This window comes from Thrips palmi, unplaced genomic scaffold (assembly GCF_012932325.1).
Source record: "Thrips palmi isolate BJ-2018 unplaced genomic scaffold, TpBJ-2018v1 HiC_scaffold_7, whole genome shotgun sequence".
Lineage (NCBI taxonomy): Eukaryota > Metazoa > Arthropoda > Insecta > Thysanoptera > Thripidae > Thrips > Thrips palmi.
Genome location: NW_023144634.1, coordinates 3,189,784 through 3,211,500, shown reverse-complemented (window position 1 = coordinate 3,211,500; position 21,717 = coordinate 3,189,784). Strand labels below are relative to the sequence as shown.

Here is a 21,717-nt window from a genome sequence, read left to right as displayed (position 1 = left end):
AGAAATTGAAAAAGTGGGAAAAAAGGGCGGATGGTCTCAGATGATCAGGGTTGTCTCGCGACGCGGGAAGAGGCGGAAAACTTGGCGCGGATACCACAACCTGAGCCGTGCTCGATTTTCACGCCAAACGGTAGAAAGAAGCCGCTTTGGACATTGGAATTGATGTCGCGTATTGGAAGGACGGAAATACAATTGACAAGGGGAGCGACCAAGATGGCACACGATACGGACCTGTAATATATGGGTTCCTTGGTGCTGCTCGAAGAGATCCATTGCCATGCCCGCTCGCGACCGCATCGGACCTGCGACAAAAAACAAAAAACACATCCCATTCAATTTTCATGAAACGTTACACTGCAAGGGTGGCGGGAGTGGCGAGGCGGGCGCGGATCGCGAAGAAGGCCCTGCTGGACCGCCAGGCCGCCAGGCGACACTACAGTGCAGTGGCCAGAGGGACTAGGGACAAGCCTCCTTGCAGAAAAAGGGCGTTGTGCGTGGAGTTCCTGCCAGAGCGCCATGCAAAAGTGGTTGAATAAGGCTCTTTTTCTGTCTGTCTGTCTTAAGTCGGGGATTGTCACGTGACCCGCCGGGGACACAGTGGCCTGGGCACCGAAAGTGCCGGTGGAACACGCGCTGGTGGGGCCGAGCCGAGCCAAGGCGGGCACAGTCTTTGCAGCGACAACTTTTCCCACTTTCTGGAGGAAACAAGAACTAAGTTTGCGGCCGTGCCAAAGACAGCCGCAGGGCTCAATATAAACAACTTGGCGTCGCTACCATGTGTCTCGTCGTCGACGGCGGTGTTTTCGGGAGGTGTTTTCAGGGGGTGTTTTCAGGGGGTTTTAGAAGGGTGTTTCAGAAGGGTGTTTTAGGGGCGCGCCCAGGAAGTGCTATCTAAACCACTCGACAAAAATTCACCGAAAAAATCCCGGCCGCCAAACCAGAGTGTCACTCTGTCTGTCTCTCTCGCACCCTTACGGGACGCCCCACGAGTGCGAGAGAGACAGCGAGCGACGACCGCGAAACCGCGCCGAGACAAATAAAAGGCGGGACGGCTGCATTACACGGCCGCGCAAATAGAGCGAAAAATATGGTGTGTTTTCCCGCACCACATTACTAGAGGGGATTGTCCGGAGCCCCCTAACGGCCCCATAAGGACTCGAGGACCGGCAGCGCAGTAGCGAGGCAGCGCAGTAGCGAGGCAGCGCAGCCACTGGCAATTTATATACCTATGCAAATGCGGCGCTGTCTTTTAAAGTGAAGAAGAGAGGGCGCCGGCTTAGAAAGCAGTTTGAGAAAATCTTTATGCGTCTTTGAAAGGGTGAGGTTGGGGGCGGCGACTCCGCTGCAGCAGGTTAGATTACCTCCTGGAGGTCATCAAAGTGCCGCGGTGGTGGTTTGCCCGCAGTGCGACGCAGTGCGACGTCGCAAAGCAAGAAGCCAGAGACAGTTAAAAAAAAAAAGATTTAAAACCTTCGTTCTGTCGCTTTCAATCCCTGCGAAACCTCGTGGGGCTCGCGACGGCGGGAAAAACATAAAAACAAAAACCGGCCTCGTCGCAATCGAATCCGCCATCCGCCAAGTCGATGAGCATAAATCCATCGCCGCGAGGAAATAAATAAATAAATATATAAAAAAAAACGGGCTGTTGTGACACCTCCGGCCGACCGCAACAAGCGCCAGGAGGGGTGAAATAGGCCAAGTTAAAACCGCCACGCCATTTCCCCCTTCGCGCTCTGCTTCAAGGCCCTCGAGGCCCTCCCCTACACAATCCCAGTAACACATGTTTCCCACACGATTCAGGTGGGAGTGATACATGTTGTACATCACATATGTTGCTTCTTCCTGCGATCCCCCTTCGCACAGCGTGTGTGTGTGTGTGAGAGAGAGAGAGAGAGAGAGAGAGAGAGAGAGAGAGAGAGAGAGAGAGAGAGAGAGAGAGAGAGAGAGAGAGAGAGAGAGAGAGAGAGAGAGAGAGAGAGAGCGCCTCGCAGTTCACCCCCCTGCATATGTGCGCGCCCGCCCCTGTGTGAGTGTGTGTGTGTGTTGTCCTATAATTTATGGTGTTCATGGGTCTTCCCTCCCGGCGAGGAGGCCTGCTGCCGGGCCCAGCCGCCCGGACCGCCCGGTACACGCGATATCATATGAGAAATTGATCCTGCCTTTCGGACTAAGGGCCAACAAATAGGCGGGTAGAGCGGGTCTGTCCGGGCAGACTGCCGCGGCCGAATTCGCTGTACCGGTGCGTGCTCTGGTTCGGGGACCAGCCCCAACGCTCCCTTTCTCTCTCTCCACTCGTTCGAATGTATCTTCCCCGGCGTCTCTGAAAACCGTGCACTCGCGAGTTGGCTGGGGTTGACACTGGAAGGGGGACGGCCAGGCTGCCCCGCACCCCTGGAGCTGGACTCCAGCCTGGAGGCGCTGGAAGGCTGGAAGGCTCCCCCTCCCCGTCTGTCCGGTGCACTGGCTGCAGCTCGGCTTACTCGGGCCATATTTCTCGCCTGACACCAGTAATATTGCTCAATTGGTTGGCTGATATGAGGTGTTATATATACGGCGGTTTTCCCTTTTGGCCGCGTCAGACCCCTGCCGGCCCTGCCTCGCCCTTGGCCTCGCCCTTGGCCTCCCTCGCACCGCCCTCACAGTCGCCAGGTCCCGCGGTCGAGCATTTCTATTTCACAAATACGGAAAAAAGGGAGAAAACGGAAAAAAAATTATCAGCGGGGCACTTGAAGAGAAAAGTCAAAACGGAAAAAAAAACGACCTATTATGTTGACTTTGTCGTGTCAATCACCCAAAAGAATCTAAATTTCTCTTTGATTTGCGATTTAACTTTTTGGACAGTGCAAGAGTGCAGCAGCTACCCGAGGTAGGAAATACACAGCAAGAGAGTGACAAAGATCTCCGTGTAATTGCCAAACGAATTAATTCTCGCCCGGAAATAAGCGCGATGATATATAGTGGCGCCCCGAGAGGGCCAGGGCCGCCAGGGCCGACACCCACTGGATTAATCTTTGTCGCGGACGCCTGTCGTCTTCGATCGGCTCTTAAAAATAGCCTGGTGGAAAACAGGAAAGTCGCGAAAGGAGAGAGCACTGCAAAAACGGGCACAGAGTACTACAGAACGAAGAGCGAGTAGAGTTAGTTTTTCTAGTGCGGCGGTGATGGAAATTAGTTCGGCGCAATCAAATCTAGCCGCGCATATTTTCCCCCGAGAAACTCATGAAATGTTGCTGATTCTGGGCGTCCACGCCGACATCGCGCCCGCGTGTCCCCCGAAAGGGAGTCAATAAAAGAGGGCGGATGATTGGGCCGAGGGGGGTGGGGGGAGGGGGGAGGGGGAGCGGGACGAGAGATGATGTGATGTCTGTCCTTTACTACTCTAACGATATTAGTGTCTCCGCCATGTCTTTATTACCCCGACATACGGAATCGCATGTGTGGGTGTGGCAGGCGGGCGGACAGACGGGCAGACAGGCAGACAGACGGACGGAACGGCGTGACATGTTGGCGGAGCCGAGCCCAAAAGCTGACAAAAGGGACGAAACGCGTCATAATTGAGTCGTATGCCCCGCGTTTGTGTTGTGTGAATTTCCCTCCAGGGCTGGCTGCGCGGGGGGTGGGGTGGGGTGGGGCTTTCATTAATGGTGGCGCGACGACGATGACGCGACGCGCACCGACCAGCATTAGCAGGTCCCATTGAGCAAGCGGCTCGGCACGCCGCGCGACGCATACAGCACGGGTCACTGCGTCGGGCGGAGCGATTCGCGACCCGGAGGCACGTGTACACACAGAGTGAGGTTCCCACCCATATTGACCCCCAAAACCCTCCCCATGACTTTCGAAGACATTTCTCCAGACATTTCTATGCAGATCATTGCCACATGGGAAAGAGGATTTTTCAGTTTCGTACGGTCACCAAATTCTTTCGTTTTCCTGTACGTACATGCCTCGATTGAAAGCCATTGCTCCTCAAAAGTTGAAAACAAAACGCTCGCTCTGTCTGCAGCAAGGGTCCTTTTTCCAGTGCCGCGCCGTGCCGGGGGCGTGATTCGAACCACGGCCGGCACGGCACGGCCCGGCACGGCCCGGCACGGCCGCCCGAATAGGCTTGATTGAGCCACCGCCATCCTCAGCCAACAGGCTGATTCCGGACGCGGGTGCCTCGCCGCCCGGTCTCTCTTGCACCCCTCTCTCGGTCCCCGCGCGTGCGAGAGAGACAGAGCGACAGCGCCACTTCGGAACGAGCCTGCAGCCGCACGCCGGCGTCGTTAGCGGTCAGAGCCACCCTGCCACGACTGGCGTGGCGTGGCGTGGCGTGGCGGGGCGTGGCGGGGCGGGGCGGGGCGGGGCCCGGCAGGAGGGGACGCGCGAGGCAGAGCGAGGCCTGGAATTAAGCGAGTTTAGTTTACAATAAGTGCCGCATAATTCCATCAAGAGCCCCACGCAAACGCAAATTTGATTTACCTTGTCAATGGCCTTGTTGCAGCGCGCTGCAGCCGGCGGGGAGGCGGAGGACCGGTTCGGGGGTGCGCCGCGGGGCGGGGCGGGGCGGGGCGGGGCGGGGCGGGGCGGGGCGGGGGCGGGGGGGGCGGGGCGGGGCGGGGGGGCGCGCGGGGGTGGCCGCGTGGCGCGCGCCGCATTCTCACACATAAGATTATTTATTGGCCACCAAGGGACGCAGCCCTCGGCCCCGCCGGCCGGCCGGTCAGGCGGAGACACTCAGGGACAGGTCGTCCAGGACGAGACCAATCCCGAGTAGTGGATACCGACTGCTGCCAAGAGCGTGAAAAATTCATGAAATCCGCTGGTGGACAGTGTGGCGACCGTGGGATTGGTCCGAGCCATCGCGCAAGGTCGAAAGTATTGCCTCTGGTTGGTGGAGCACGCCTCTGCACCGACACGTCCCCCTCGCCCCGCCGCGCCACTGCTAATCCGAGCTGTGTGGAAAACACCGAGGTCGGCCGCGGCTCGTTTTAATTGGCCGCTAATTGACGAAAAGTTGTTACAAGTTGAAGTGGAGGCGAAGCGCGACTCCCTCAAAAAGAGGCGGAGAAGCAGAAACTCCGTCTCTCTCGCACCGACGCGGCCCGCCCCGCCAGTGCGAGAGAGACCGAGGGCGGGGCGGCGCCGAAGGGAGACGGGGAGGGCGGCCGTGGAGTGGCGCGAAGCGCGAACAACCCGCCATGATTTCATTTGAATAATGTCAATATTTTGAGGGGCGCGCATTAAACGCGCATAACATCGCCCCGGGCCACGCCGCCGTCGTCTGGAGGGACAGGGGCGGCCAGGGCGGCCAGGGCGGAGGCGACGCCGCGCGGCCAATGGGAAGAGCGCGGCCCTGCTCGGAGTTATCGCCAGTAATTCTGTTCTCGGAGAGACGGAAGAGGGAAGGAAAATAAAAAGTCCGGCTTGGCACGGCGCGCCGCATGGCGCCGCATCTGCGACGGAATAAACAAGAGAACGCAGCGCCGCCATAACCTCAAAATGTGCCGTGTCCTTTGTCTGCGCGACCTCGCGCTGCGCCACGCCGTGCCGTCAGGTGGCCTCGCCGAGTCGTGCCCCGCCGCGTCGTGCCCAAAACGCGAGGCATTCCGCGCACGCAGCGCCCGCGGCCCGCGCGTGCCTGCCTCTGTGCGTTGCCTCCGCGCGCGTAAACCAGCGGACATTGGGCGGCCCGGGAAGCCAGCGCACAGTGGGCCAGAAGACCGGTGAGGCGGCCAAAATTCGAGACGTGTTTTGAGCTCCAGAGTCGCTAAATGGGACTCGAACCGACCGTGTGACTCCATCAATGGATTCCTCGTTCGGAGAGCAATCCAATGGTGGGGTCACACGTTCGGTTCGAGTCCCATTTAGCGACTCTGGAGCTCAAAACGCGTCCGGGATTTAGGCCGCTCCGCCGGTCTTCTGGCCCACTGTACAGCGGCGACATCGCGAGCAACAGCACAGTGGTGGTCGAGGAAGTCGCGGTGGAAAAGGTTTCCGACTGGAGGTAGCTGGCGGTGGTATAGCGCTCCACCGGCAAGGCGGGGAGCACGGGGTGCCGCAGGGCGGCCGCCACCCTCGTCATTTCCTCGTCGGCCAGTCGCTCTGTCTCTCTCGCACCTATGGGGGACGCCCCGTGAGTGCGAGAGAGACAGACGAGGCGGCAAGTGGCGCTGCGGGTCAGCGCGGCGGTCCGAAGCAGGTGGTCAGTAAGACGCGCTGCCTCCCCCGCGGCCACGCCGCCGCCAAGCCGCCACCGCACCGCCCCCAGGGCCATCGGCGCCGCAGCGATCGCCCGTAATTCCCCCTCACAGGCTGTCTCTCTCGCACTCGCGGGGCGCGCCGCAGTGCCGCGGGGGTGCGAGAGAGACAGACGGGCCCCAGCTGGACGGCCAGCTGATTCCGGCTGTTCCTTTCAATGGCTCGACGCGGCGAAAGGTGTCGGGGGAGATGGCGAAAAAAGTAAACACCGCGCAGGGGTGGGAGGGAGAAAACGGAAGAAAGTATTCGGGCAGTTCTCAGTGCAGTGCGGGTTCTGGCTGAATGAACTTCCGGCCAATGAGCAGCAATCAAGGTCCGACGGTTGACCGACCGGAGGCCAAGGAGGCCGTGGGGGAGGCCGGCGCCGGCGGGCTCGGGCCAACACGGCCTCGGACAAACGATTAGAAAAACGCCGTCTCCTTTTCGCGGCCCGTCAAAATCTGCTTCGACTTCCTCGCTGCCTGACTTGGATGCGAAGCACGCGTTGCTTGGACAGCGGCCGACGCGCCGGGGGCCACGCCGTGCCACGCCACGCCACGCCACGCCAGGACGGCGATAATCCGATAACTGGTCAGACTGCCTCCCTCTCTCTCCCTCCGCAGGTCTCCGCTACCCTTTCCGCAGGACTGCCGGCCGGGGCTAGAGGCCGGGACTAGAGGCCACCGCAGGGGTGCAGCAAGGAGATTTCCTCCATAGCCAGGGTCTTGGCGGGGTCCTGGCGGGGTTCTGGCGGTCCTGATTGCACTGAGTCACGCCGCGGCCCGCGGCGGCGTCGAGGCCGAGGAGGAGGCCGAGGAGGCCGACCGGACTGACCCCAGCCCAACCCCAGTCGGCCGGAGGGCGCGTTCCACTAGGCGTTCCGCCGCGCGCGCATCCAGCCGGAAAACGGACCCACAAAACTGACCGCAAAAGTGACCGGGACGAGCGAGGCGCAGGCCGCCTGGTCGCGACAACGCCCTGATGGAGTACGCAGCGCGGCACACTGTGGAGAAAAAGACTTCACTGTCGCCGTTTTGACCGACCAGGGGTTGGTTACATTCCTTGGCAAGGGCCTCCGAAAAGAAGGCCCAATGTCCACCGCCGCGTCGAGGAAGAACGATCTGCCACCTTAAATTGAACGCAGTGGCCGCCCAAAATCAGCCCAAATCGCGGTTTCCAGACCGAAATAGTGAGTGGTCGTCAGTTGTCCCCTCCACGGCGGCAGATTCGAAAGCAGCGCGTTTTCTGGCCGGGTGGTGCCTTGCAGTGCCTTGCGGTCGGCGCGCTCCCTTCCCGCCCCTTCCCCTCGCCGCCCGTCAGTCACACTGTCACTTTGCAGTGCTACCTGAGACCGTATCACGATTGGATTAGTCGTCCTCCGCGGACTACAATGACAGAGGCGCCCCTTTCGCCCGGAGGCTGAACTTTGGGGCTGGAAACTCCGGCGGCTCAACTCTTTGGCAACAAACCGACAAGGCGGTGTCTTTCCTCGAGCTGCCAGTGACACTCGGCGGAGTTGAAAGCTGTCGTTCGAAACAAGGAAGACTGCTTTCAGAGAGGCGCAGAGACTCTCCGAAAGCGATTCGCTCCAAGTCGGTTTTGTCACGAAGGGTTTCGAATTTTGGCCGCCTCCACCGGTCTTCTGGCCCACTGTGCACGGCCTGCAGGGCCTCCAGGACCTCCACTGCCGGGCCGCGCGCCCATAAAGAAGATGCGTCGCGAGATAATTTCGCGAGGCACCAATTAAGCAGGCAAACGGCGCCAAACACGATACGCAATTAGACCGAGATAAACCCTAATAGTATTCACTCTTTGACTTATGGCCGCCTGGGCGGCCGGTCACCTTACCTCTCTCCGTCTCTCTCTCCCGGTAGGTAGGGTGACCAGAATTATATTGTGAAATATGCGGGGCCGCTTTATCTCCGCATGCCCCGCGGTATGCGGGTTGTTATCTAGAGTGGAACCCAGTGGCACAGGGACGCGAAGCCACCGGTCTTCTGGCCCACTGCAGTGCACTGTGGCGGTCGGTACTCACCCTTGGCGTTCTTGGCGGGCGGCGGGTCCCTGGACCAGGGCGGCTCGCCGTGCCCAGAGAAATCCCTAAGTTTGAGGTAGGAGATGGTGAGGCGGATGATGGAGGCCTTGTCCAGCTGGGTGGTGATGGCGCCGGGCAGCGGCAGCATCTTGGCCAGCTCGTAGAACTCGGTGTTCTCCTTGTTGCGCCGCGACCGCGCCGCGTCCCTCGACTTCTCCTTCCGGAGCTCGAGGATGCTGCAACAGTGAGAGGGAGGGAGAGGGCGTCAGTCAGCGCAGCGCGCTCTCTCGCTCATCCGACGACGACGTCGTCGGCGACGTCCGCGATTCGAGATTCACGGCAGGCCGGGCCGCAGCGGGACGCGTCGTGGACGTCGTGGACGCCGCGGAGACGCGCCGCGGACACACATCCCGACAAATGGACGCGCGACGCCAAATACAGACCACCGTAAGAAGCGGGGCCGGGCGCCGCGCCGGCGGGACGGACTCCGTTGTCTCCGTCTCTCTCGCACTCACCGCGGCTCCCAGTCAGAGTGCGAGAGAGACGGGCGGCGAGTCTGCAGACGGACCGAGCGTCCCGCGGCGACGGCGCCATTTGTCAACCGCGGGGATGCAGATGTCCGTCTGAGAGACAGCGGGGACCGGATAAGCGCCACACACACACACACACACACACACACACACACACACACACACACACACACACACACACACACACACACACACACACACACACACACACACAGTGACAGTGGACCCCCTCGGGCTCGGAGACCATCATTCTCGGCACGGCCAAGAGCACAGCACGGCGTATGACGCCGCCCTGTATCAAGACTTCCACGTCGCGGGAGTCTGAGTCCAGCACACTCGTCATGAAGAAGCGAAAAGGACACAAAGGACGTCAGGCAGGAGAAGGACTCAAGGCACCTCCGCTGCCTCCCACCACCACCTCCCCTATGCAGGTCCCCGCGGACGAATAAAAGTGAAAAAGTGGCAAAAGAGCTGGGGGCTTTGGCGCGGCCTCGCTCCGTCTCTCTCGCACCCCTCCGAGGGTCGCACCGCGAGTGCGAGAGAGACGGAGCGACTGGCCGGTTCGGAATCGGCCTGCTGGGGGAGGCGCGATGATTAGAGGAGTATCTCCGGCATCTCGGTGTCCGTCCAGACCGATTGCCGGCCCGCCGTCTCTCTCGCACTGTGCAGTGCGCCAGTGCACGCGGGGCGGCCGGTGGGTGCGAGAGAGAAGGAGACACGCCCTTGCGCCCCGAGCAAACTCACTTTGCCGGCCTGTTTTCAATCGCCCCCTGCCGCGGCTAACACGCTTTTCTTTTCCCAGTAGACTGATTCTGAAGAGGGCTTTCGTCGCTCGGTCTCCCCCGCACCTATGAGGAAAGCCGCCTGACCGCGAGAGAGACAGAGCGACGGAGCCTTTGCCAGCCAAGAGCGTTTCTGCCACCGCACAGAGCGCCAGAAGACCGGCGCAGGAGGACAAAATTCTAGACGCGTTTTGAGCTCCAGAGTCGCTGAATGGGACGCGAACCGAGCGCGTGAGCCCCCCTCGTTCGGAGAGCAATCCATTGGTTAAGTTCACGTTCAGTTCGAGTCCCATTTAGCGACTCTGGGGCTCAAAACGCGTCTAGAATTTTGTCCGCCTCCACCGGTCTTCTGGCCCACTGTGCGCCGCGGACAACGGGAGTTGCACCGACTCGACTGAGTTTTGCACCGGTAGGTTGGTGGAGGTAGCCAGGACTTTACTTGGAACCTTACCGTTGGCCAGCCTGGTCGGTCCCATTGCGCCGCCACTACACCAGTGCAGCCCTACGCCCTTCTGCAGTGCAGGGCCAGGGCCAGGGCCGGGGCCCCGAATCGGGCGCCTGGGATGCGGCGGGGACGGCCACGCCGCACCACTCCGTGACCACTCCGGGGAGGATCCGCTGACAACGCTCATCGCTCCGTCCCCTGGAGGCGCCTGGAGGCCCTCAGGTAATAAGAGTCTTTTTACTGTCACCTTCCATTACCCGTGTGGAGCGTTGCGGTGCGGTGTGCGGGGCGGGCCGGAGTCAGGCCGCCACAGCCAGCCAGCAGACTGATCCCGAGAGCCGTTTTCGCCGCTCCGTCTCTCTCGCACTCATAGAGCGTTCCATATAGGTGCGAGAGAGACAGAGCGACGAAAACCACTCGCGGCATCCGTCTGCAGCTGCCGCCTCTCCGTTTTGGCGCCAAAATATCGACACATCCGGCGGCGCAGATGCCCGTGGCGTCCGAGACAAACGCACGGATGTAAGTTTTAGGATTCCGAGGAGCGCTGTCTCTCTCGCACCCATGCGGCAGCCGCACGGGAGCGAGAGAGACAGACGGTCGCTTCATCACGGCGCCAGGCCCTCCAGGCAGCCTCCAGGCAGCCTCCAGGCAGCCTCCAGGCAGCCTCCAGGCAGCCTCCAGGCAGCCTCCAGGCAGCCTCCAGGCAGCCTCCAGGCAGCCTCCAGGCAGCCTCCAGGCAGCCTCCAGGCAGCCTTCCAGGCAGCCTCCGGGGGCGCCTACACACCGCGCAACAAATGTTGCAGGCCACTCTCCCTTTCCTTTCCAGCTGATCAAACAACCTGAGCCGTGAAATCGAATGGAATGGCTCGACTGCCAGGCGCACAATTTAGAGCTGCGCCTCCTTGAACCTTTTTCCAAACTCTCGGCCGGCCGTGTCGGCGTGTCTTCCCTCCTGCATCGCCCTTCTCTCTCTCGCTCTCGCGCGCGCCGCGAATGAAAGTTGGCACGGCGACCCGAACAGACCGGAAATGAAACTACAAGTGGGAACAAAACAGCGCACATAAATCGTGGCGCGGCGTGTATATCTGTGAGGGGAGGAAGGACGGCGAGGACGACGGCTGGGGTGGGTGCGACGCGGTGCGACGCCGTGCGACGCGGTGCGAGCGACGCGACGCGCGAGGTCCGGGACGCCGGCACGCCGGGAGGTGGCAAAGAAGTAATGATAAACAGCGGACTGATTCCGAGGGTCGCTTTCGTCGCTCTGTCTCTCTCGCACCCGCACGGGGCGCCCCATAGGAGGGAGAGAGACACGGCGAACGACTCAGTCTGCTGCTGCACCGCGGCGCCAACAAGTGCAGACTCACCCTTGACACTCGCGCGTGCAACAAAAAAACACCAACAACTCGAGGAAAAGTCTCGTCCAAGAGTTATGGGGCAGCAGCGGGTGACTAAAAAATATAAGCCAAAGATTGAAATAGAAAGTGACCGCAAATTCGGGGGAAAATGCCGCTGCCCGGTTTGTGCACGGCCCCTCGCCGTGTCCCAGGGGGCCTCTGACGGCGCGGCGCCGCGGCGGCGCTGCCCCTTCGGGCCTTCGGGCCTTGGGGCCTTTTCGGCCAAACTGCCCTCTGCACTGTTTGCTCGGAGGCCCCACTAATCGAATCACTAAAACATACGAAATCGTAAAGTGTTTCTGCGCCACGCCCGTCCGCAGATTGCATCGCCAGCCCATTCCGCCCTTTCAGCTTGGCCAACTGCAGCTGCACCACCGCAAAAAAAGAAGTTTTTGTCGACACACTTGCCGAGCACTGCGCCGCCATCGCCGAATCGCGATTCCCACCAAATAAGACGAGGACCCAATTACCGAATGGTAATGGCGATAGAACACTCCGGCCGATTCAAATTTGGCGCCGAGGAGACAGAAGAAGGGCGGGCGATTCCCATTGGTCCCGCGAGAGCGCCTTAATCAGGGCCCAATAACGGGGAGCCTGTCCAAACGTCCGGCCCCGCCAGGCTGCGCCAGGCCCTCCACAAACAAAGGTACACTCCCCTCCAAAAGAAGACGTTCCACAGTGGACCAGAAGCCGGTGGAGGCGGCCAAAACTCTAGACGCATTTTGAGCTCCAGAGTCGCTAAATGGGACTCGAACCGAACGTAAGACCCCACCAATCGATTCCTCGTTCGGAGAGCAATCCATTGGTGGGGTCACACGTTCGGTTCGAGTCCCATTTAGCGACTCTGGAGCTCAAAACGCGTCTAGAGTTTTGGCCGCCTCCACCGGCTTCTGGCCCACTGTGCGTTCCGACGCTAAGCGGTGGCTTTTCCTTGGCTCTAGAATCGCTATGGTCGAGACCAGTACGCGGTGCACGGGCTTTGTATTTATTTCTCACGGTTTACGAGATTCGGCCTCGAGAAATCAGGAATTTGGTCGAGACTGACCCGGGCTGATTATTGGACGAGATTACAGCCAGCGCGCCGCCTTCATTGACTCCATTCTGTTGGAAACATAACGCGCGGCGTTCGTTTCGGAAAAGGCGGCTGACCCCCTGGCAGCACAAGCCGTAATGAAACACCCAGTTAATGACTCCGTGGGAGAAATTAAAAGTCCCGAAAAATCGAAAGCAGAGTCAACCAACTTAACTTGTGGGCCAATATGGGTGGTAGTGACGCGTTGATGTGGTAAAAATAATCTTTGAATTTTGGCGGGCAAAATTTTGAAGTGCACATGAGTTTTTAAAATCTAAGTTTGACTGAAATTTGAGGAAACGCAGCATAATAGAATAGGAAGAATTTTGACTGAAATCCGCTGAATTTCGATGTGCTCATTTCAGAGTAATTCTCTCTTATTTGAAACTGCTTCAGAATTTTCTGGACGAATGGAGGAAAGGGAGCCTATAGAAAATGGCGCAGAAAAACACTTGGCTCTCGGAATCGCCGACACTGCTAATGAGTCTCCGCAGTCTCCGCAGTCCTCGGACAGAGGGTGCCTCGCCGCTGATTTCTCTGGTGGCCGATAGTACAATCAGGCAGTCATTCCCTTCCCACCCCCTATTAAACACCCACCGCCTTCTGCCCTCGGGGCGCGTGCTTTCACCGGGAACCCAAAAAATCGATCGAAAAAAAAAAAACCGCGCTTCAAATCCGCACTGACTTTTCTCTCCGGCGGCTGGAGAGGGGGCAGCGTGAGGCAACATCGGTCAATTTGTGCCAATTCAGGCCAATTTGACTCGGCCTCCCTCAGCGCTTGCCCGCCATGCCCGTCTTGCCCGTCTCCACTCCCCCTCTAATCCACTCGCCTTGCCGGCGAGGCCAGAGGTTCGACTCCCCCCGACTGCCGGCCCTTATTTATTCAACCTTGGAATCCGTTCGATTTCGGTTCGATTTTTTCCCCTTTTTTTCGTGAAACTCTTGACAGTGTAGGCGTGCTTCGCCGCAGCGACACGGAGACACTGCCAATCAGGTGCCAATTCGAGGCACACGCACAAAAATAAAAACGACTCTCTCTCTCTCTCTCTCTCTGCCCCTTTCTTCCAGGAGGTGTCAATCGTCCCGATCGAGTTACGCCGTCTTTGGCGCCGCCAACAGAAAACTAGCTTTGCCCAAAGAGACGGCGGCCAAAGTACGCCGGGCCAGAAACTTTCGGCCGAGCCGCCACACGGTGCACTGCCAAAAAGCGCGCACGTGCGAGAGAGAGAGAGAGAGAGAGAGAGAGAGAGAGAGAGAGAGAGAGGAGGAGAAGAGAGAGAGAGAGAAAAGGAGAAGGCAGCGCGCTAAGAGCAGGGGTGCGAGAACGGCGACTATCACACATGTGTAATTCAGTCGGTGTGTCTCTGATCTCTGCGGGGGGTGTCATACCACGGGGACACACTATACGGGGCGAAAAAGCTTTACGGTCAGTTAGGCCCTTCCGCGCAAGCCGTACACACTGCAAGGAATTTTTTTTGTTTCGGAGCGAGTGGCTGTTTTTTTTTTGTAAACCTAGACAGATAGTGCGGAAGAAACGCCATTGAGAAAGGACCGTGTCTTTTTGGACCGAAATTCAACCGTCTTTTTTCCTCGGGTGTTGTTCACACCCGTGTGCTGGCCCAACACCCGCAGTCCGCAGCAGCGTTGGCGCCCACCCCCAGTGACTGGCTCTCTGGCCTGGCGTAGCCTGGCGCTCCTTCAGAGTGGCACACTAAAGGACGTCCCTGGGGACGGGGCGGCGGCGCGGCGCGACTGACCCTTCATTGGACCTCCCTCGCTACGTCAGCGCCCCGAGCGCCCTCGCCGACCTCCGCCAAATATCTATGAGAAATTCCAGCGTCCACCCAAAGTTCCGGTTCGCAGTGTACCGGAAGTGAGCCGCCATGGCCGCGCCTCGGCAGACCGGAAGTGGCTGCCGATTGGCCAAGCGGCCAACAAGGCGACGGCGCCATCGTGGTCGGTTAGTACACTCGCTTATAAAAGTAAACATGCCCGAAGGTGTTAAACGGCGCGCAGACACACACAGCGCTGTTACGGGAATGTGGCTGACGTTTTCGGTTTTTCCAACTTACCCGTGGCCGTCTATACTGCGGTCAAACGAGGGGTTCCTTTAAAAAGAAAAAAGAAATTATTTGACACTTTACACTCGGGACGTTTCGGGTTAATTAAAAAAAATAAACAAGAGAAATTAAAAGGTCAATCAAAGGGTCGAGTACAGGAATTGCTCAGAAAACAGAAACAAATCAGTAAATGTGTCCTCTTTTGGTTGAGAAAGGGTGGCGTTCTGTTTGTGGGAATGAGGAAATAAATTAACGGCTCGGCTGGCCAAGGACCCAATCAAAACCCAAAGGTACGATTCTCAGTCGGCAAATTCTTTTTCACTTTCCAGAAGCAATGCCCCCCACAAAGATGACCCCGTCAAACCGCGCCAGAGAGAGAGGAGAGAGAGAGAGAGAGAGAGAGAGAGAGAGAGAGAGAGAGGGAGAGAGAGAGAGAGTGCCTATCTGCAGACGACCCAACAGGTATCTCAATCCCGTGATAACTCCCATGTGAATCAAAATAGCAATAAAACGCTTCAAACACGCACATAAATCTGAACGAATTATGGCTGGGGCACTAATCTTTCCGGGGAAACAAAAAAGGGGTGAGGGGGACAGACCCGCCGAGGGAGAGAGAGAGTGAGATGGCGCTGTCTGCGCCTAAGGACACTACATTACAGTGGTCACACGAGAAGTGTGAATACAAAAGGATGAAAGAGACACTCTGGATTCCGCGAATATCCAAACGGGAGGGTGCCACTGCCAGGCTGGCTGCCGGTGCTACCCTGGGCCTGCCCTGGGCCTGCCGCGGCCAGTTCCGTCTCTCTCGCACCCCTGGGTCGTCGCGTACAGGTGCGAGAGAGACGGAGCGATGAAATTTCGGAATCAGAGTACTGCCTGGCCCGGGCGACGGACTGCCCCTCCGTCCATCAAGGGATGTCAGCAGATAATGCAGCTACAGCTGATCAGGGCGCGATAGCCGGACCCGGGGTATACCGTGCCGTGGCGTGCCGTGGCGTGGCGTGCCCTGCCGTGCGCCAGGGTGTCTGGGCCGGCCGGCAGCAGTCTGGAGGCTGACGACTGTATCAAGTCGTAAAAATTACAAAAGGCGCTATGTTTATCCACACACGCACATTCCTGCTTTCTTCGAGCTTTCGCCTCGAGGGCGGAGGATGCGATGCTCGTGGCAGTTACACCCGTCCCGAGAAATTCAGTGAAAACGACCCCCGTTCGTTCGGTCAGCGCGACGACGCCCCCGCCGTCTCCCTGGGGGCTCTTAGCCGGCCTGCGGGGGAGGACGGCCGAGTGGACACGACGAGAGAGAGAGAGAGAGAGAGAGAGAGAGAGAGAGAGAGAGAGAGAGAGAGAGAGAGAGAGAGAGAGAGAGAGAGAGAGAGAGAGAGAGGCGAGCCCCATTTGACCACCAGAATCTGTACAAGTGCCGACACGTTTGAAATTCGTCTCTATTATCTTCTTTGCTTATTGACGGGTCCCTCCCGTCCCGGTGGCTCCGACACTGTGAAATGAGAAACCCCTCGATCCGTTTGACGACTCCCCGCCGATCGAAAAGACTGCCGCCCCGAATGAAGAAGCTACCGCGAATTTGGCTGGCGGTCGTAAACGGACCGCCAGCCAGGCAGCCAAAGCACCTTTGGGACCGAAAGGTGGCGTAAAACGGCGGCGGTGACGACACTGGAAGCGCCGCCAGTGTATCCCGACAGAGCTATCTGGGTCTCTCTCCCACTCCTGCGGAACGCCCCACGAGAGGGACGAGTTGAGCTGCAGGATGGTCGCGCGGATTGCCTGCTGACGACTCGATCCGCGACCGCCCAGTTGCCACACAGTGGGAACTACTGCACCGAATTACTGAGAAAAGTGGATCGACTTTTGCCTGTCTTGCGTACCGCCATAAAAATGGTGTGCTAACGGCGGGCGACGCGTTCGGGACGCACGCACCGGGCAGCAGACTATGACTCCGAACAGTCGTCCCGTTGCTGCCGTCTCCCTCGCACTCATGGGGCGTCCCGTGGGGGTGCGAGAGAGACAGAGTCTTCGGGACGGCTCAGCAGAGAAACAAACGAGTTTCGGCCACTGCATCGCTGCACCTCATCGAGGCAGCATCAGTTTCGTGTGAATACAAAGAAAGAAAGGTAATAAAAGTTGTTAGCCCCACAGTTAGTCGCCCTAAGGCTGCCTAAGGCGATGCGTATCGGGCGGTCGCGATGCGCCCCTGCGATATGGGACGCATAAACGTCTCGGCGGCCTGATGCAGCACGGATGCAGCACATGTGCAGCACAACTACTGCTGCAGTCTCAAATGATTCGGACAGCGCCGCTGGGACGATAGTGTACGCAGGGACTCCCGAAGGAACAAATGCATTCCCTTTTTCGCTGAAACGACGTCTCGTCAGAACATCACGGAATTTGACAAGGGGAAATAACACCAGCCAAATTAGTACACCAAAATTCAGTAGTTTTTCCCTGCAATTTGTCAAAATTCAACTGAAATTCATTGGATTTGTGCACTGAAATCCACAGCGATTTTGGAATTTGACCTGAACTTGACCTCGTTGGGCTCACTTTTCGGTGACTATCGTTCCCCTTTTGTGCCATCGGCAGCAAGGAGCGCGCCGAAACGAGTCGAGAAACACGCACCGGTCCTCCCGGCGCGTGAAAAATTTGCGCGGTTACGGAAAGGGTGACTAACTGGTGAAACCTGAACCCAAATGCCCGCACCCGCTAATCTCGCAGTCGTTTCAATTGTCACCTTTTTATAACTTGCTATCAAGATCACATCAGCCGGGCGGCCAAAAAGACTGCCCCGAGCCAAGCAAGCGTGCGATCTGCGGGGAAGCCGCAGGATAATAATAATAATAATAAAATAATAATAATAATAATAATAATAATAATAATAATAATAATAATAATAATAATAATAAGGGTGTGTTGTGAATTCAACGTGGTGGAACGCCCTCCGCCCACAACTCCCCGAAAAAAAGTTGCGAGCGCGAACCGAACCAGCACAAGAAGGTAAAGTGGAGTGGAAGACCCTCCCCTCTCCTGGGACACTAAAATGCAGATCAGCGTGTACACGGCCCGACACGGCGACACGGCCGCAGGGAGGCGCGGAGCGCCTGGGGACAGTTCAGCAGCAGACGCCCCGGCGAATGAAGAGGATTCGTCCATAGATCACCTGCGCTGCACATCAGTATGTCTCGCAGCAATGACAGCAGTCTCTCTCCTTGCGTCCCGTAGGGGTGCGAGAGAGACAGAGGTTCGGAAGCCACTGCTTGATATGCTCGGGAGTCCACTGCGCGGAAGCTCCTCAGATGCCTATCAACGCCACTGCACCTTCTCTGTATGCAGCTCCATTTGACAGCCCTTTTGTCTCGAGCAGCACCGCCCTGAAGGGCTGCATGCAGATCGCGGACCAAGGGCCCAGCCGGCAAAAATTCAGAGCGAGTCCCCCGAGCAGTGGCTTTTCAGCGCGCAAAGGTCTCAGGACGAGTCTCAGAGCAATACGAACCAAGAACAGAGGGCTCGAAGCACTCGGGACGAGTAGCAGAGTAAAATGGCCTCATGTCTCAGTCCAAGAGGACCCGAGGGTGAGTATTCGTTCAAGAGTACCTTAGACCAAGTCTAACAGCAATACGACCCATTGACTGTTCTCAGTGCTTGCAAGCTTCATGAAGATGACCTCAGCACAGGTCTCACTGCAAGTCTCAGTGCAACAGGCCAAGCGGGTGCGGGGTTTCAAAAACGGGTGCAGCGAAATACGTGCAAAGTGCCTCCAGCTCTCGGGCGGCTGGAGGAGAGAGAGGAAGAGGTGACAGGCAAGTTCGGGCAGGAGCCCGACCTTATGGAGATCTAACAGGGGAGCCACCCTGACTCAACACAACGCCTGACACGCAGTGACACGTGCTGAACGGACGAATTAACGATCCGTTTGTGCAAACTACGCATTACTGCCCCGTTGGGGTTGCCCATGCCGGTTGAGTACCTGTTGGTCGTCCGTAAGGACTTTCCTTACGCTGACATTCCTGACCAATTTGCAACGAATGAACCTTATGATTCACCTGTCAGTGAGCAACAGTGACATGTCTGGCCTTGGCAGCCCCACCGGGGGACCCTAGGAAGCCTTATGAACTAGGAGGAAGTAGAAAAGCAACATGCCCTGGCTCGAGGAGAGGACTGTGAGTCTGTTTGTCCTGGTTTGGCGCTACGAACCAGGAGTGGGAGAAGGCACTGGGGTTGAGGTTGTTGAGGCTGTTGAGGTTGTTGAGCCCGTTCAGGTTGTTGAGGTTCAGGGAGGACATGGCCGGCCCGGCCTGGTGGGGGCCGTGCAGCTGGTGGTGCCTCTGGAACGAGGACGTGACGGCGAAGTCCATGGGCATGGCCTGGTAGGGCAGCATGGCGCCGGCGGCTCCGCGGCCCGCTCGCCAAAGACGTCGTGGAGCACTAGACACAGACCGCCATCCTGGTCACCACGGCGACAACGAGGTCCTCCAAGCCCGCTTCGACGCCGTCGTCATCTTGAACGCACTGCACTCATGTTGCACACACACACACTGACACACACACACACACACACACACACACACACACACGCGCGCGCTGCACCGTCACGGCGGCGACCTCCACGTGACGTCGCGGTGCTGGACGAACGCGAGGCACTAGCAGTGCACTAGCAGTGCCGGCAGATGAATGAGCAGTGGGGGAGTGAGTCCGGAGTGCCGCCGCCACGGCCGCCAGGGCCGCCGCCGGAGCGGGGCGGGTGCGGGGGCGGGGTGCGGGGGCGGGGTGCGGGCGGGCCCCTCCTCCGCGCCCGTCCGCCGCTCCCATTGGCCGCCCGGCCGCCGCCGCCTCCCGCCAGTGTGTCAAGTGCACGGCTTTTGTCTGGCAGACGATCGCGGACTTAGCGACATGCATGTCGTCTGGCGGACTGTGGCGGACTGTCAAGATGTCGAGCAATCCGTCCGATTCGTCGAGCGAAGCGATTCCACAACGAATTCCATGCCTCTCAATGAGAACGGGCGACGACCCCGCCGGGTCGCGAACCCGCGACCTCCCCCTCGTTAGTGCAGAGCGTTTCGGACTGCGGACAACAGTGTGAACACACGTGGCCGTGTTTAATTCTGACGTGGGAAACGGTTCAACTCAATCAAGCCATTCAGCCAAGTTGGTGTGCGCGTCGCGCGTGCCGCCTGCACTGCCGGCCGCGGGCGACAACTTCACGCCTGGGCGCGCGCGGAGAGAGAGGGGAGCGTTCAGACTGCAACACCGTCATCGCCGAATACTTCCACACATGACGCTAATTTGCCATTCAGCCCTGCCCTCAAATTTGCTGAAGGCCCCTCCCCCTTCTCTCTCTCTCTCTCTCTCTCTCTCTCTCTCTCTCTCTCTCTCTCTCTCTCTCTCTCTCTCTCTCTCTCATTCTTCGAGCTGACGACGCGAGAAGCCCTCTGCCATCAGACTGTTTTCGAACAGCATTTTCTGTCTCTGTCGCATACTCTCTCGGGGTGGCGGCGCCGCACGGGTGCGAGTGAGGCAGAGAGAGAAACGCAAGCGCCGTTTCGGAATCCGCGCTCGCGGGGCGCGGGGCTCAGCCCGTCCTCTGCTCGTCCCGCCCGATCCCCTGATCGATTGACTCGGAATTTTGACAAATCTGACTTTTATGGGCACGTTGGCCGATTTGCAGGCCGGCGCTGTCGCGGCGCCGCCAATGAGAGTCTAATCCAGCACCGCCGCGTCAGAGCCCTCAGTCAAGAGGCAAAAAAAAGCAGGGGTGTCTTAACCTCAAACTGCAATCTGCTTTTTATTTTTTTGAACGGTTGGCGGCTGTCACCGCTCCAAATAATAATTTGCGCAATATGTGCCGGGGAGGCTGGCCTGGCGACGCCCGGCTTGGCAGGGCTGGACGTCCGCCGACTCGATTCGTCTTCATCTATTGACTGATCCCACGGCCGAGAAAAATAGTGGTGCTCGCCCAGTGGAGGGCCCCGGGCAGCTCCGGGCATGTCGAGCCAATTTGCAAGAGGGAGGACGTCGTCGTCATCGTGGTCCTGGAGGCTGCCAACCGCTAGCTCAAAAAAAAGTTTTAGAAAGGAACTCTGGGCGATCTAGTGCCAATAAGCCCACGCCCTCCACGTGGAAAGCGCCGTACTCCTTGCAGTGCGTTGTCAACCCCTAAGCCTTCCCCTCGCCGTCCCGGCATTCGCGGTTCGTCTCGCGAGCGTAACCGATTACCTACATTTTTCTTCGTTGTTCGTGCAGTATTTTTGCGTGCGTGGCGCGGAGGGAGGGAGACGGCGTGAGATTAGGCAGAGAAGAAAGATGGATTTCACTCCCCACGCGCAAAAGGTCGCGAGCGGCGCCGCCGCGGGGCAGGCCCAATGGACAGGCCGACTGACCGACCGTCTTATTGCGACTTGTAGAGGCCAGCGGGCTCTGTCTCCCTCGCACCCGTGGGGCGTGCCTCGGGGTGCGAGGGAGAGAGAGCGACGGCCGGCACCAGCGCGGGGAAGAAGGGACCAATCAAGCGAGAGAGACAGCTGATTACCCCGCGTTTAAGGGGAAGGGGCAATCTGGACTCATAGTGTGGCTATTGTGGCTCGGCCACCCTGCCCAGCCAGCCAGGCAGGCCAAGGGTGTCGCTATGATAAACCAATACAGCGCAGCCTGGGAAAGGAAAACCACCCCGGGTCGTAAAGCCTCAGCGTGTTCATCACCGCCCTCATGTTTGGCTGATTCGGCTGTACCCAAAGTCACTTCGCGCTCGGTGAGACCTCAATGTGACCCAGAACGTATAAGGCAAGGTCTGTGTGTCCTCATTGACTCCTTCTTGAGGCCATTTCACCTACGCTTGGGCCTTTTTAACTAAATCTGCATCTTGACTACAGCCGAATCAGCGAAATACGAGAAAACTGTCGATACGTGTCGTCACTAACACGTCACTGGCCCGTGCGGCGCGGCTGGCAGTGTCAACAGTGTGGGTTACACCGTGTTTGGGGATGGGCTCTACATGCCGATGAGAGGCACCCCTTTACCCCGCCAATTAAGGGCTGCCAATGTATGCCGGTTTAACCGGGTTATTCACACAAGAGCGGCAAGACAAAGACGGCCGGATTTGACGAGGGCGGTGATGCAATTTGGGGAGCGAGGCGCCCGGAATACGAGAAGACTTGATTCTCGTTAATGA

At 58.6% G+C, this 21,717-nt stretch overlaps 1 protein-coding gene across 5 annotated transcripts in view; it reads right to left on the bottom strand.

Annotated features, from left to right (window-relative positions):
• The window catches only part of LOC117652353 (protein trachealess), a 112,326-nt gene that overhangs the window by 16,582 nt on the left and 74,027 nt on the right, over nt 1–21,717 (bottom strand). For 2 of the 5 annotated variants that reach the window (XM_034397202.1, XM_034397198.1), the window contains 3 exons: nt 14,553–14,588; nt 8,258–8,493; nt 232–302 (listed from right to left, as the gene is read on the bottom strand). In XM_034397202.1, the coding sequence (XP_034253093.1) occupies nt 232–302; nt 8,258–8,493; nt 14,553–14,588 (343 nt within the window). Of the gene's footprint in view, nt 1–231; nt 303–8,257; nt 8,494–14,552; nt 14,589–18,746; nt 19,215–21,717 lie in introns of those variants that run through there. The other 3 variants (XM_034397200.1, XM_034397201.1, XM_034397199.1) reach the window with 3 other exon arrangements.